Source organism: Brugia malayi (genome assembly GCF_000002995.4).
Source record: "Brugia malayi strain FR3 genome assembly, contig: Bm_v4_ChrX_scaffold_001, whole genome shotgun sequence".
Lineage (NCBI taxonomy): Eukaryota > Metazoa > Nematoda > Chromadorea > Rhabditida > Onchocercidae > Brugia > Brugia malayi.
The window spans coordinates 16,416,028-16,430,456 of record NW_025062479.1 but is presented as its reverse complement, the minus strand read 5'-3'; the positions used below and the strand labels follow the sequence as shown (position 1 = coordinate 16,430,456).

General features: G+C 24.2%; 1 protein-coding gene across 2 annotated transcripts; it reads left to right on the top strand.

Annotated features, from left to right (window-relative positions):
- Nucleotides 1-7,317: 7,317 nt before the first annotated feature.
- Bma-doxa-1 (Uncharacterized protein) lies at nucleotides 7,318-13,029 on the top strand (the record flags this gene model as incomplete). 2 transcript variants are annotated; one of them, XM_043075075.1, is made up of 6 exons in its annotated part: nucleotides 7,318-7,543; nucleotides 10,252-10,386; nucleotides 10,698-10,772; nucleotides 11,211-11,364; nucleotides 12,264-12,487; nucleotides 12,776-13,029. In XM_043075075.1, 6 exons carry the CDS (start codon nucleotides 7,318-7,320, stop codon nucleotides 13,027-13,029), a joined length of 1,068 nt encoding a protein of 355 aa, XP_042931009.1. The 2 variants fall into 2 exon arrangements, with proteins under 2 accessions (XP_042931009.1, XP_042931010.1); XM_043075076.1 differs by having other exon boundaries at nucleotides 7,510-7,543.
- Nucleotides 13,030-14,429: the final 1,400 nt, after the last annotated feature.

Sequence of the window (14,429 nt, the reverse complement as noted above, 5' to 3'; positions counted from 1 at the left end):
ATTATTTTCTAAAATTTTCTTCCTTGATTTTTTAATATAAAAATTTTTCAATAACAAAATTTTGTTGCCATTGTTATGATTGAAATTTTCCGCCCAAATTTTAATAGTCGAGAAATAGATAAAATACAGGAATGTAACTGATAATGCCTTTTCAGCGTTATTGATATCTACTCCTTATTTCATCATGTAATACGTGTAACGCCATATTTCGTCTCATCTACGTCTTACGCGTGTAAAAGCTATCTTTCATGTTGATTTGGAATGTCAAATGTACGAACAAATTAGGAAACATACCATTCATTTTAAGTTATTCGTTTAGGATAATAATAATAATATATTTATAATTATTTTATGCTTCTAAATTTATCACCAAAAACAGAATGGAATAATCCACGAGCAGTTAGAGAATTTCATGTACTCACGTGGTTTTATGTGGCTTTTACTTAGTGATAGCGTACAATGTAATTGAAAGAAATTGTTGATGAGGAAAGCATATGGTAGAGTTTTGATAAAGTTTGGAAAGCTTATGAATAGATGGAATTGCTTAAATGTAACGAATATTACATATATTATATAATGGCAGACCGGAATGGTTATAGTACGAAATCCGGAATCCGAAATAATGCAATATATGCGTGATTTTTTCAATTGAAATTGTGAGAAAATTCATAATTCCAATATTCAAGATAATTCAAATTTTGATTTTTTTCTTCCGCCTTATTTTTCCCCCTTTTTTCTCTTCTTTTCTCTTCTCTCTTTCTTTCTCCCTCCCTCTCTATCTCTGTCCCTTGATTTTTTTTCCGTTCTTTCTTTGTATTGTACGTTTTTGAAAAAGATTTCCATTTCAACATTTTTTCAATATTTGAATAATAAAATTAAGCAACATAAACTTGTAGAATTTTTAGATAACTGGTTCTTCTTTTCAACCTTAAACTAAAAAATGGTGAAAATTGTTACAACTCATTTTAATCACTTTTTAAATTAATTAATTAATTTGTTGACGGGACGATTATTAGAGGGAAGAAAAAAATAGACCAAAATAGCTTTTTACATCATTGAAATCCCAAAGCAATTGCAATTGAGCTAATTTTTGTCTAAAGTATTTAAATAATTAAAAAAAATTTTCAAGCACCTGAAAATGACTATGTAAATTTACTCTTCGATGTTTTTGTCCCTTTAAATAAAAAATTTGCCTATAAAAATCTAGGACTGTTTTCCAATCAAAAGCTTAAAAATTTATCTGCAAAGTTAGTTCTTGAAATTTAAGAATTTATTAATAAAATAATCAGAGAATTATTACTCCTTTATTCATTTAAATTTTGGCACGTTAATTTAACACTTATTTTAAATTGCAAAATTAAGTTTCAATAAAAAAGGAACCAAATAAATAAAAAATGAAATTCGGAGTTCTTCAAATTTTACATTATGCTTTTCTCTTCTTTTAGCTTATTTCAGTTGAAATTTCCATAATTAAAATGTTAAAAGTCTAATCCTTCACATCTAAAAATATTTATTCTTTAATTCTCGACCAATGAGTATTTAGTACCACCATATCTTATATTTTCAGTTTTCCTTTTTTCTTCTCATCTAATCAATTTATCAATTTAATTTAACCATTTCAACACGAAAATATTGCTAACACTTTTTTAAAACCAAAGGTTAATTTAACTTCCTTTTTATCAATAACCAATTATTTGTTACATTATATGTGTATATATTTTTTTATTTTTTAAAAATTTTTGCACCATTTTATAAATGGTTTTAATTGAAAAGTAAAATCGTTTCCATCATCAGAAAACTAATATGAAAAATTCTAGAATGACAACTTTTCCGATTTTTCTTTCTCCTTTTTCTGGTGTTAAAATGAAAACAAAAAAAAAAAAAAAAAAAAAAAAAAAAAGAAAAAGAAAAAGAAAAAAGAAAAAAAGGACAAATGAAGGAATGGCGGAATGAAGATAGATTGCATCAATCATTAACCTTGAAATACCGAATAACGAATACCGCTAGCAAAGTGCGCAATTTCTTTTTCTTTCTTTTCTTTTTTTTTTTTTTGAATAATTGCTACAAATTGAATTAATAGTTGTCGATAACCATCAGAAATATAATATTCGAAAGCAATTGAAGCATTTACAATAAATACCTAAACAAATTAAGAAAAAAAGAAAACATAACTAATGAAATAAACAATAATAGATGTATGTAATAAACATTAAAAATTATTGATTCAATTTATATTAAACATATAATTATAACCTGAATTGGTGCAAAAACTTATAAATGTTTACTGCGAATTATGATTATTACATGGACAGAAAAAAAGTGAAGGCAGAGAATATGGCTTGTTAACAGCAATATAAAAAAAAAATTTTAATAATAATAATAATGATAATGATAATAATAGTAGTAATAATAAATAGATGACAATGTATCATTAAGGCTGCGGTACTTTTTTTTGAAAGTGGTTAAATAGTTTTTTCATTTATTCTTTCTGTTTTTATCTGTAATTTTTAATCTTTATAAGACAACTAAATTATTAATTATAATCCGAGAAAATTATTGTTGAAATTTATTTAAAACTCTGAAACTCAATCATTTTTTAAATATTTCTTTCATTACGCAAAAATTGGACTTTGAGATTAATAATTCAATTATTTGAAAGGCTTTTAATTGAAGTGAAATACATTTAAAATATATTTCACTTTAATTAATACATATTTTAAATGGTAATAAAAAATTATATTTTAAATGTTAATAAAAAAAAAGAGAACTTAGTTACTAATTCATTATTTGAGATCATTATAATATTTGAAATTATCTACTACACTCAGTTATTTTAATTTAAACAAACAATTTAATTTATCCTTTTCAAAGAAAAAAACAACAATTTAACTGTATTTAAAGCCGTAAAGATAAGTGCAAACATTGTTGAACTTTAATTTCATTGCAAAATATTACTTCCTCTGCACGCAAAAATTAATTTTCCCACATTAATAAATTATTTTTCATCAATATAACCCAATGATTTTTTTTTTCACATGAGATATATTAATAAGGTTTTATTGCATTTAATTTTGTTTATTTAAAAATAATGTTTAGTTAGGTGTAATTATCAATATTGTAGACCAGTACACATAATAATATTTTTGGATATAACTGACGAAAAAAGTCAAATATCCATTCAAATTTTAAATAAATTTTGATATACAATACAAATAATTGATTAACCTATTTCTCTTTCTTTGCTCTACTTCTTATTCATACCAATAACAACGGTAAAATTGATAAATATGGTTAAAAAGTAGAAATTCCGAATTTGCATATGTGACTTGAAAAATTATGCTCTAAAACGTCATAGTAAATCAACTTTAGTGATAAAGTAGATTATAACAAAGATTAATTCAATCACTTCACACGTCTAAATCAACTACACAAGCATTTAATCACTTGCCTAAAATTTATTCGGTGAAAAGTAAACGGAAAACAAATGAAATAAGCCATTTGTGAAATAGACTACAATTCCACTTTATTATGTTTTTGTAATTTTACCGTTGCTTTTTTTTTCTTTTCTTGCATATTTCATTTAAACGTATTTTGTTTAAAAAGAAGAAAAAAGTCAAATTGCATTTTTTTTACTAGAATTTCTGAAACAAATATAAAGTGCAACGAATAATGAATTACTTGTATACTTGTGAATTTTCGTTCGTTAAATAAAAATTTAGAACAAATGGAAAAACAAACAAGTAATGAAAAATGTAAGTAGGAATTTTGAATGGATTATTGATTTATAACAATTCAGTTCTTTAATTCGTTTAAATTAATAATTACATATGGACTAATGCTAATTATACAAGGCCTATACATCACATATATCATTACTATAGTTTGATATTGAGAAGGATAAGTCAAATGTTTCAATTGCTGTTATTCTTTTTAAAGGTCAGATTTGCAGTTCATTTCATTTCCATGCCATTAAAGATTTGAAATCAACAGATGAAATTCAGCCGGTTAGAAGACTTTGCCAAATTGTTTAGGAAATTTATGGCAGTTTATTGTTTGCAGTATTGTTTTGTTTTTTGAAAATAATCGTGTAATTCAACAATAATTTTACGAAATTTGATTAACTGCTTATTCTATTCGATTACATTGCTTAAGCAGTTAATGAAAATTTTGGCATCTAGAAATTTTAATCTGAAATCTAATTTCGAATTTAATTAGAATTCAACGGCAGTAAAAAACATCGCAAGAAATGTTGCAAATTGCAAAATTGGCATAAGAAAAAAGTTGTGAAAAGAAAGCTTAAAATTTGTTGATTTTTTTAACTAATTAAAATGTCAATGCAATGTTCTTCAAAACGATGTGCAATTTTCAATAGCATCAACAAGTAAATAGATCATTCCTTAAAAATATTTTATGCATTTAATGACCTTGAAAATTTAATTTTCAAGAATTCATTTTACACATTCTTTTTCATTATAATCAATTCTTCAAATTGAATGCTATGGAACTGTTCAAATTGCTCAAATTACCTACTTAATCCTTTCTCTGTTTCATTCACCTATCCGGTCAGAACCGGTTTTCTTTTTAAAAATTTTGCAAATAATTGTTTTTTTTTTTTTTCTAAGCAGCAGTAATTATATGCATACACGTACAATAGATGCATAAATTCCGATAACATCGAGAACCTCTTACATTGGTATTGGTTTCCAAACAAATTGAAAATGAAATAACTGTCATTTAACAAAAAAATTTCGTAATTTTTTTGAAATGTTGATTTTTTTACAATTCTGCATTGCATTCTTATTAAAAACAATGCAATTCTGTTTAATATGTTAATCATATTAGCTTAATATCACTGCTATTTGCTTATTTATCATTAAATCAGTCATTTGAAATAATTTTTCTCCGTACTAACATAATTGTGCAATATATTTAAGCTTTGTTTATTGATAATGCAACTCGACTAAAAATCAAATAAACAAATATTTTATTAGTTGTACTTTTGAAACAATTCAATTACATTTATAAATGGAAATATTAAATGTCAGATGAGAAAGACAAAACAGCCAGAGAACATTCTTAGTGATAACACAATTTTTGCTTAAGAAGTTAAAAAAGAGAAAAAAAAAAAACGAAAATTAAAGATTTCTAATTCAATACTTAATTCAGTTATAAGATCCGAATTAAATGATTGCAACTGCTTAAACATTATTACTTATGCTTTGCAGTAAATGAAATGAATATTTCTTGAGCATATTTCTATTCGTAGATTTAAGGTGCAAGAAATATTTGTTGAACTGTACACTCAATTAAGTAATTTAACAAATAAAATGATTTTTAATTCATGAAATGGTAAACGAGAGTAACTCGATTTTGACGAGTTTCTTTCATTTTTTCGAATTTTTTCTTCATTTTTTTCTCAAAAATTCTGGTTTCAATTGACGTCAAAAGTTTGTCTTTAGAAAAATGTATGATTCAAAAGAATTAGTGTCTGTGCATGTTTGCATGTGTCTGAGTGTATTTTTATGTGTCACATCCAAACTTGTCACATTTGTTGTTTCGGTGAATTGCAAATGCCCTTTTATGCATATTTTGATATTATTTTTAGATTAATTAATAAGATTTTCTAAGGTAACTTTAAACGAATCTTTGTTAGCAAAACACACATAAAAGTTTCTAACAGCAATAATAATTCACATAATTATTTTTAAAAGAAAACTTTTTTTCTTTAAATTCTAAAAAAAATTTTAATTTTTAACCCCAAAAAAATTATGGAGTTTAAAAAAATTTTGAAAAAAATTTTTAAAAATCTTTTTGTTATTATCATTATTGAATTTAACTGAATTTAAAAATTCTTGATAATATACGACTAATTTTTTCAAATCTTTCTTCTAGAAAAAAAGAATTTTTTTTAATTCAAAAAAAGGGAAAGAAAAAATTTATTTCAATCCTGTTCACATTCTTTCTTAATTCGTGGAAGTAATACTAATTAAAATTTTTCCTGTTTCGTTAATTTAGATGCCCGAAACTTTGTTTTTTTTTAAATGAATAATTGATTTCATTTTTATATTAAAATGATGAGAGACGAAAAGATGAAATCAACGAATGAACTTTTTTTTTTCCTTTTTTATGATCAGAAGGATTTATTAAATTTATTTTTGGCGATAATATTTCTGCCTCCGATGTTTTCATTTCATTTCATTTCACTTCCGTCTTGTCTCTTACTATTTCTAAATCTTTTTTATTTTTCCTTTAATGATTATTTCAAAGTTATATTCCATTAGTTTTTGCAAAAAACTAATTTCATTAAAATTAAGCATGAAATAGATGCTATATTCAAATGAATTAAAAAAGGAAAAAAAATCAAAAAAGAGAAATTTTTTTTGCACTTAAAATATGAAAATTTTTAGAGAAATATGAATTTAAAAGTTGAAAAAGTTAACCTTCTAACAGTTTAATATTCTATATACCAAAAAAATGAAAGATCATTTCAATATTTTATTCATATTTTAATTAAATTAAACAAAAACGAGCAAAAATTTTTGCTCTGGCGAATTAGTGCATTCATTACCGCTATCACTGGTTCCTCTTTGAAATACAATTCATTAATTATCGTTACTAAAGCACTTATTAATAAATTTATTTAAATGATATAAAAAAGAAATGAAATAATGAAAGTGATAGAAGATAAAAAACAAATTGAAATAAGATTAAACGAACATTTATCAAACATATTTCACACATATTATTTTATTAATTTTATACACATTTTACTAACTTACAAACTTTCATTTATAATTTTAGCATTTAATAATTCGAAATAATACAATTTCATTTATCAATCAATTTCTTTCCACAATCTGTTAATGTTTCAACAATTTTGTTGTTGCCTTTATTATTATTATTTTTATCATTATTATTTATTATTGTTTCAATACTACTAAAATTTTTGTAGTATTCATTTAATTTCCATTTGTATCAGATAATAATTATTCGACTGCTAAAAATGGTAGTGTTGCAGTCATCGCAATTGCATGCAATGCTCTAACAATTAACATAAATGAATATTTTAATGGTTGGAACAAATAAAATAACTAATCGATCAAATGAGTAATCAACCAGTCTACATCGAACAATAAAACCCATTTGTTCGTTCATTGATTTTGCTCTATTTTTAAAATTTGTTTCTTACTTTTCTTTCTATTCGTATTAATAATATTGTTGTTATTGTTATACTACAGTTCGTATTATTTGCTATTACTATTTATTGTTGTTTTTCTTTTTTCCACCTAATATTTTTAGCAGCCAATCAAAATAATTATGCATCGAATTGGTTGGTTTGATGCATTTCGGGAAAATGGCGATCCAACATGGTTTGGTGAAAATCGAACGCCTGTGGTATTCGATTTACAAATTTTTGCTTTAGCATCAATATTTATTATACCATTTATAGCCTTTCTAATTATTCTTCCCGGTGTGCGATATTATCGTATCGCATCAACGATCGCATTCATGTTGAGTGTTACTGTTGGCGCAATTATCTTAAGTAAGTTTAAATCTATTTTTTCATTAACAAAATAATCATTTTATTACGATCACATGGAAAGATTTTTTAGATTGTTTCTGTTTGATAGAAATGAGATAAAAAAAAAAAAAAACATAATATAGTAAGTAGTATAAAACTGTGATACTTGAATTAAATTAATTATAACAAATAATTTCATATAGTAACGGTATAATGTTAATATGATGCTAATATGTAATATAGTTCATCTAATTGATCAAAGCTATGTATTTCATTTTCCCTTCTTTTTTTCTTCTTTTAGTGATATATTTATAAGCAACATATGCTTTATTAGTATTCAGTTCATATTAATTAATCAAAGAAATGGATGCATATATCTTTAGTCTCATATCATTAAATTAAACAAAATTAATAGTGATAAAATAATCTAGCTAATAAGATACAATGGATCAAATTAATGATAATACAATAAGTGATAAGACATAGTGAAATTCATGATCGTACTCACAAGTTATTACTACCATTTCGTCTATAAAATACATATTTCTCATTGCAGGTATTGTAGAAAAAAATATGATTCATCAGTTTTGTTTCATCAATTTTAAGCTAATAAAATTACCAAAACATTAAATTTAGAAATAAAAAAAAAGTTTATGAATTTTGTTGCAGAAATAATTCATTTCTTATCCTTTGGTACATTTTAAAATAATTGATGAAATGGAATAAAATGATATAAAATATGAGGAATATTTCAGCAAAATCTGAGACCTTTAGAAATGATGAGATTTCCAAATGTGATAAACATTTTGGTCCATTCGTCTTTATCCACTGAAATCTTGTTTTAAACGGAAAATCTACTCATCATTTTAATCATACCATTATTAAATAATGTGAGGAAAAAGATATGACAAAACGATTTCAATTATTTTTATAGTCACCAAAGCATTTTTAATTAAAAAAAAATTAAAATTCAACTAACCATTTCTATGATTAGTTAAAAGTTGCACTAATAGTTGGATAATTAACCTTTAATTAAAATAAAACTACAATGGGACGAAATGATATCCATATGATATCATAGCCATTCTTTCAGCCCCCCTTTATATCTTAACTTTTTTTTGAGATTCCGTTTTTCAAACAACAATTAATTGATTTACATAATTTAATTAAAAATTCAAAAAAACTATTTTTTGCATTTCATTTACTAATTAGTGATAAAGAAAAGAAATGAAATAATTAATTAAAATGAAATGAACCTTTTGGATACTATTAAGTTTAATATTTACATTTCAATTTCAATAAATGTGGTTGCACTTTTTCTTCTAAATTTAAATCTTAATTTAATCATTGCAGTGTGACTTAAAGTAAAAATGCAGGATTCTTGATACAAATCGAATATTTTTTATGTTAAAGTTATTAATTTTTATATAAATAAAGAAAAACTGAAAAGTATGTTCTTTTTTCTTTTTCCTATTCTTCATTTACATGATTTTAATAAAAATTTTGAAGAAATACAAATAAATAAATTAATTAATTAAAAAGAAAATGTAATTAAAAATTTTAATGGTCTACAATAAACTTCAATTTTTGTTTCAGTAGGAGAATTTCATCTAACGAAATTCTGCATTAATAATTATTTTACAATATCACGAAATAGCATTATGGTATATGAGTGCGAATTTGTCAAAAAAGTAAATAATTTGTTTAGAAATATAAAACTTCAATTCAATATTTCTATATTTGAATCATAAATATACTTTATGGTAATTTTTTGTATTTTGTCGTTTGTTAGAAAAATTTTCCTTTTTCCGTCAATTTCATTCATATAATTACTGAATTAAATGATCAATAAAATTAACAATTTTTGATATATTAATTGTAAACTAATAAAATTTATTTTTTTTTGCTCCTTTTTTTTAAAATTCTGAAATCCTATCATGTTTTTCAAAAAAATTTTCAAAAATTTTAAATCGTCATATACATTTATATACACATTGATTACAAACATCTCTTATCTGATAGCAATATTATAGCAATTTATGGCAATTAACATATTGTTTATCTACAATTATTAAATTATTTGTTTACTGAACCTGTTCATATTTGCTATTTCATACGGAATTTGATAACATATCCTTCTATCAGAGAATAATCACTGATTAAGGAATAAATCAACTGTTAATTCTTTTCATAATATCTAATTCTTGTAAATCATTCTTTTTTTTATGAATTGAAGAGAAGGTAACAAAACGATAATTGCATTTTGTTTTATTTATTTTCATTTTTTATACCTAATCTCGAGAGAAAAAAAAAATGATAAATTTCGAATTTCTCTTATAACAACGGCAATATAAGGATATTATCGCAACTGGAAAGTATTAAAATATTATATGGTAAATTTACTTCAAAGTTTCGAGCCATTTAGTGATAACTTCAAGTTGACCAATAAACAAAATTAATTTCAAATTTTAAATGGTTATAAAATGATATAAACTAACATCGCTTAACATTTTCAATTGTTTTTCTGGCTTTTACATCTAATTTGGCACAATGTTTTTAAGACTAAAATATATATATTTATAAGTCAAATAAGGAATGGTTTTAATGAATTATAATTAAGCTAGCAATAGTAGCTTGAAGATAAGTTGAAACATGATTATTTAATTTTATTTTTTGGAATTTTTTTCAAGTTAATTTAAATTTTTTTTTTTTTTTTTTTTGAATTTTAGTAAGTATTCATCATCCAAGTTGGCATCAGGGAAGCATTCGAATTTGTTCACCTTATCGAGCATTTACAACCGATAAATTGAATGCTATCCTTGGTGTACGTATGGGCCTCAAACACCTTAATGTCACCCTTACAAGTATATTTTGCAATTTCCCAAAAATTTCTATTATTATTATTTTTTTTGAAACTATTTAAGATTGTATCAAAAGTTCCTGATTTTATCTTTAAAAGCTTTTGATAATTAGAAATTATTTCATAATATTTTTGACTTATTATCGTTTTATATTTGATTAAAAATAACATTTTAAAATTGCTTATAACAAAATCAGTCATTAATTACTCTATTTTCTTTACTAAAATTACTTTATTAAGCATTTGAAACGTTAAAAAGAAAAAATGAACCTTTGGAATTAATCAACAAAGATTAGCCTTATTTTTTTTCTTCAGGTGTGCCAACGTCTGAAAAAGAACACAAGTCATTGGATGATTTGAAATACAATGAACGCTTTGAATTTCTAAATGGTTTATTATTTACTCAAAAAAAATTTTCATTAAAATTAAGAGCATTTTGAACTTGTTTCTTTTATCACTGTTAATAAAAGTATAATAGAAATAGCTTCCAGCAAATTCCACAAAACAGACTTAAGAAATCTATTCAACCTACTAAAAAAGCCAAAAAAATAATTTATGTTTTTCAAGTTTGATTTCAAATTTCGGAATAACTTTTGTTTTATTCACAAAAAAAACTAAGCTTCATTTATTTTTAGAAATTTTCATTATCACCCTATTTTCGGAATACATGAAAATCTAAAAATGATGAATGAATATTATAATCGGTTTAGATGCAGAAATTATAAAATCGATCTATTTTCATTAGTCAGTTACAAATGCGTATTTAAGAAAATGTATATCAAAAATTTGTAAACACACTATTGAAAAAAGAAATTTTTTTTTTTGCAGTATTGTCGATGGAAATGGAATTAGAGAAAAGTTTAAAGAAAGGTTTACCATATCCAATTTTGAAAGTAATCGAATATTTAAGTGTGGATCGAGCGGGATTTATTTGGGGGAGACAATATCGTCTTACTGGCCATTATACCATATATTTACTATGGTAGGGTTTATTCATAAACTTCTTATAGAAGTTTTAAATATTAATTTTGAAGAAAAAAAATGAGATCAAAGTTAAGTCATCCCAGATTATTTTAATAGCGAATAGTTGGTGATTAATTGCTCAAGCACTCATTAGCATATTCGATAATTTAAGTATATTAATTTAAATTTGCATTGAATATATTAATTAAAAATAATTTATTCTTTTATCATAACATTTATAGCTTAAAAACATTTAATTATAAGAAATTATAAGAAAGCTACACGCAGAGAAAATGACGTAGTAGTAATAACTATTTGTTTATTAAAAGGGTTTTTAATTATTTTTTAAAAGTTCATAATACTAAAGAATAAGCTAATTGATTTCGTTTCAAATTAAACATTATTTATGATAGTTTTAGTAGAGGCATGGAAATTTGCAGTACTTTTTGAAGCAAAAAAACTGATCAATTTTAATTTTTATAAAATTATTTGAACTAAGATATATTTATATGGCAATACAGAAATGTCTTTTCCACTTCTTTTAAGAAATGGAAAAAATAAATTTTCTTTTAAAAAAGAGCTGTATTAATTCAAGGTTCGACTAATTTTTTGCAGCTAATTATAATCTAACAAAAATCTGAAGGAGTAAAATATAACAAGTAATATAATAGACGATTTGTCACTTCAGTTTCATTTCAAATTTCATTATTTCATTTAAAATTGACAAATTATAGGAATTTTTCTTCTTTCATTCTTGCAATTTTATGATAAAAAATTAAGCACTTAGCAAAAATGCCAGCACTACGATGGTACCAATTTAAACTGATTAAATAAATAACAATAGATACAGCTTAAATTAACTAACTGTACAAATTATAAGCATTTCACTTCATGATTTATACAATTTCTTTGATTCAGGACTGCATTTGCTTTTTGGATTATCCAAGTTTTAATGTTATGCTTGGTACCACACAATTTCGCTAAATTAGTTGTCATTGTTGGCATATTAATTCTATCAGCTGATTTCGTCTATTTTATTTTTGTGCCGAAAAATCTTCAAATAAGATTTCCATCACCAGATGGGTCAATATCAATTCTCGACTTCCGCCTCTCGACTTGCTTTTATACAACATTAGCTGCCGGTTAGTATCTATCTTATTCCTTTCATTGTTCCAGTTTTCTAGTGTGCAATCTAAAAGTAACCATTTTCCAAATTTCAAATTAGAAAATTTTTAAAAAAGTTGGAAAATTTTAAATTTATAACAGTGCAAGAAAGCATGAAATTTTATGTTAATATTAGTATTCTAAAATTTTTGCTATTTGAATTAAATACAATATTGGAAAATGGTTATGATAATGGTTACAGAACTATTATAATGAAATTGCGGTGCTAAATGATAGTATTATTGATTAGCGTTAAGGAATTTCAGGTGTTACAAGTTTAGTTTATGGTGGAATATTGGTAATTTTGCAAGCAAAATCATTGTATACACTAAAAACTTTTATTACCTGTCATGCTGATAAGCAATGTTGCAAAGTGATGAAATGCGAGAGTAACAGTATGCTATCACTTACGCCACCAAGTTCAACTTTAACGATCCCAAGTGAAACAACAATGGTCAGTTTAACTAGACGAAATAACGCATTTACCGGAATAATTTCTTCACTACCGGAAAGATTTTAAAAATCAAAGAAAAAAATGATGTTCATTCCAGTTTTTTTCTTTGGAAAAATATGCAAAACATGAAAGAAACGGGATATTATTGCCGGGTTCATTCTTAATTTCATTTATTTTTTTCTTTCTCCAAGTGTTCTCATGTATATTTATTACATAATATGATCTGTGTGATATGCATTATTCAAAATTTATAGTTCACTTTTTTTTTTTTTTGTTGTCGAATTTATCAAATTTCATTGAATTAAACTGAAATATGATGAAAAAACTAAGTATTAAGTTATGAAATTTCTATTACACATAAAAATTTAAATCTTTTTTTTTTTTTAAGAATTTAAAAAATTTTAATTTTTTGGAAAGGTTACGACAAGGTGCAATTTCCACAAATGATCCCTTTAAAAGTAATTACTTAAACATATCGTTTTAACTATAAGTTCAGCTGTATTCAATGAGACAACAATCGATGTCCTCCTTGCTTTACCTAAGTTGAGAGGTCAGGTCATTTTTTGAGATATTTGTTATTTGTATCAATTATGTAATAATACAAGGAAAATCCTACTCATTCTTGCTGACTTCAAAATTTGTTAAAGTTTTTTATAAAAGTTAGATTAAATCTTATAATAATATTCTTGTCATGCTGCTAGTTTTCGCAGTGTTTAATCAGGAAATTTAACTATAACTTATGGAAGGTGAAAAATTTTTATGCTAATATGTAAAAGTATCACTCATATCACTCACAAATAAAAGCTTGTTTGAAATAAAATATGATTTAAAATAAAACTGGAGTCTGAAAATCTCTAAAAAATTTTATATGAAGTCAATAAATCTCATTAAAGCTCACCAATTTTTATTGTTCCAAGCTAATTACTTATTATTGCCATTATATTATACAGTAATATATCATTGTAGCCTCTAATTACTTCCTTTTCACGCATTTATAAGTCGATTACTCAAGCAGGTATTTTGATTCGTTTGTACCGATATATATCGGAATTATCTAATTTTATTAGTGATATGAGCTGTATAAACATTAAATAAATGGGTAAATAAGAAGATATCATTCTCTTCTTTTTTCTTTAAAGAGAAATTTTGATTATCATTTCATTTTTACTTATGAATTTACACGAAAATATATTACTCTCATGTAATATAGCATGTGCCATCATCTCTTGTGCCATTTTCACTTCTTTTTTTCTTTCTTTCAATTTCATTAATCAAATAAATAAATATACTGCCTTTCATTTCATACAATACATGCTCTAATTTTGTTGATGCAAACAAAAAAGAAAGACTGCATCAATTTCAATTCACTCCAGCCATTTATATTTTAGCATTTATTATATAATTTCCACTGCACATGTTTTCTAACAGATCAGGTAGTTGTTGCGCCATTTTGATTATTAAACTAA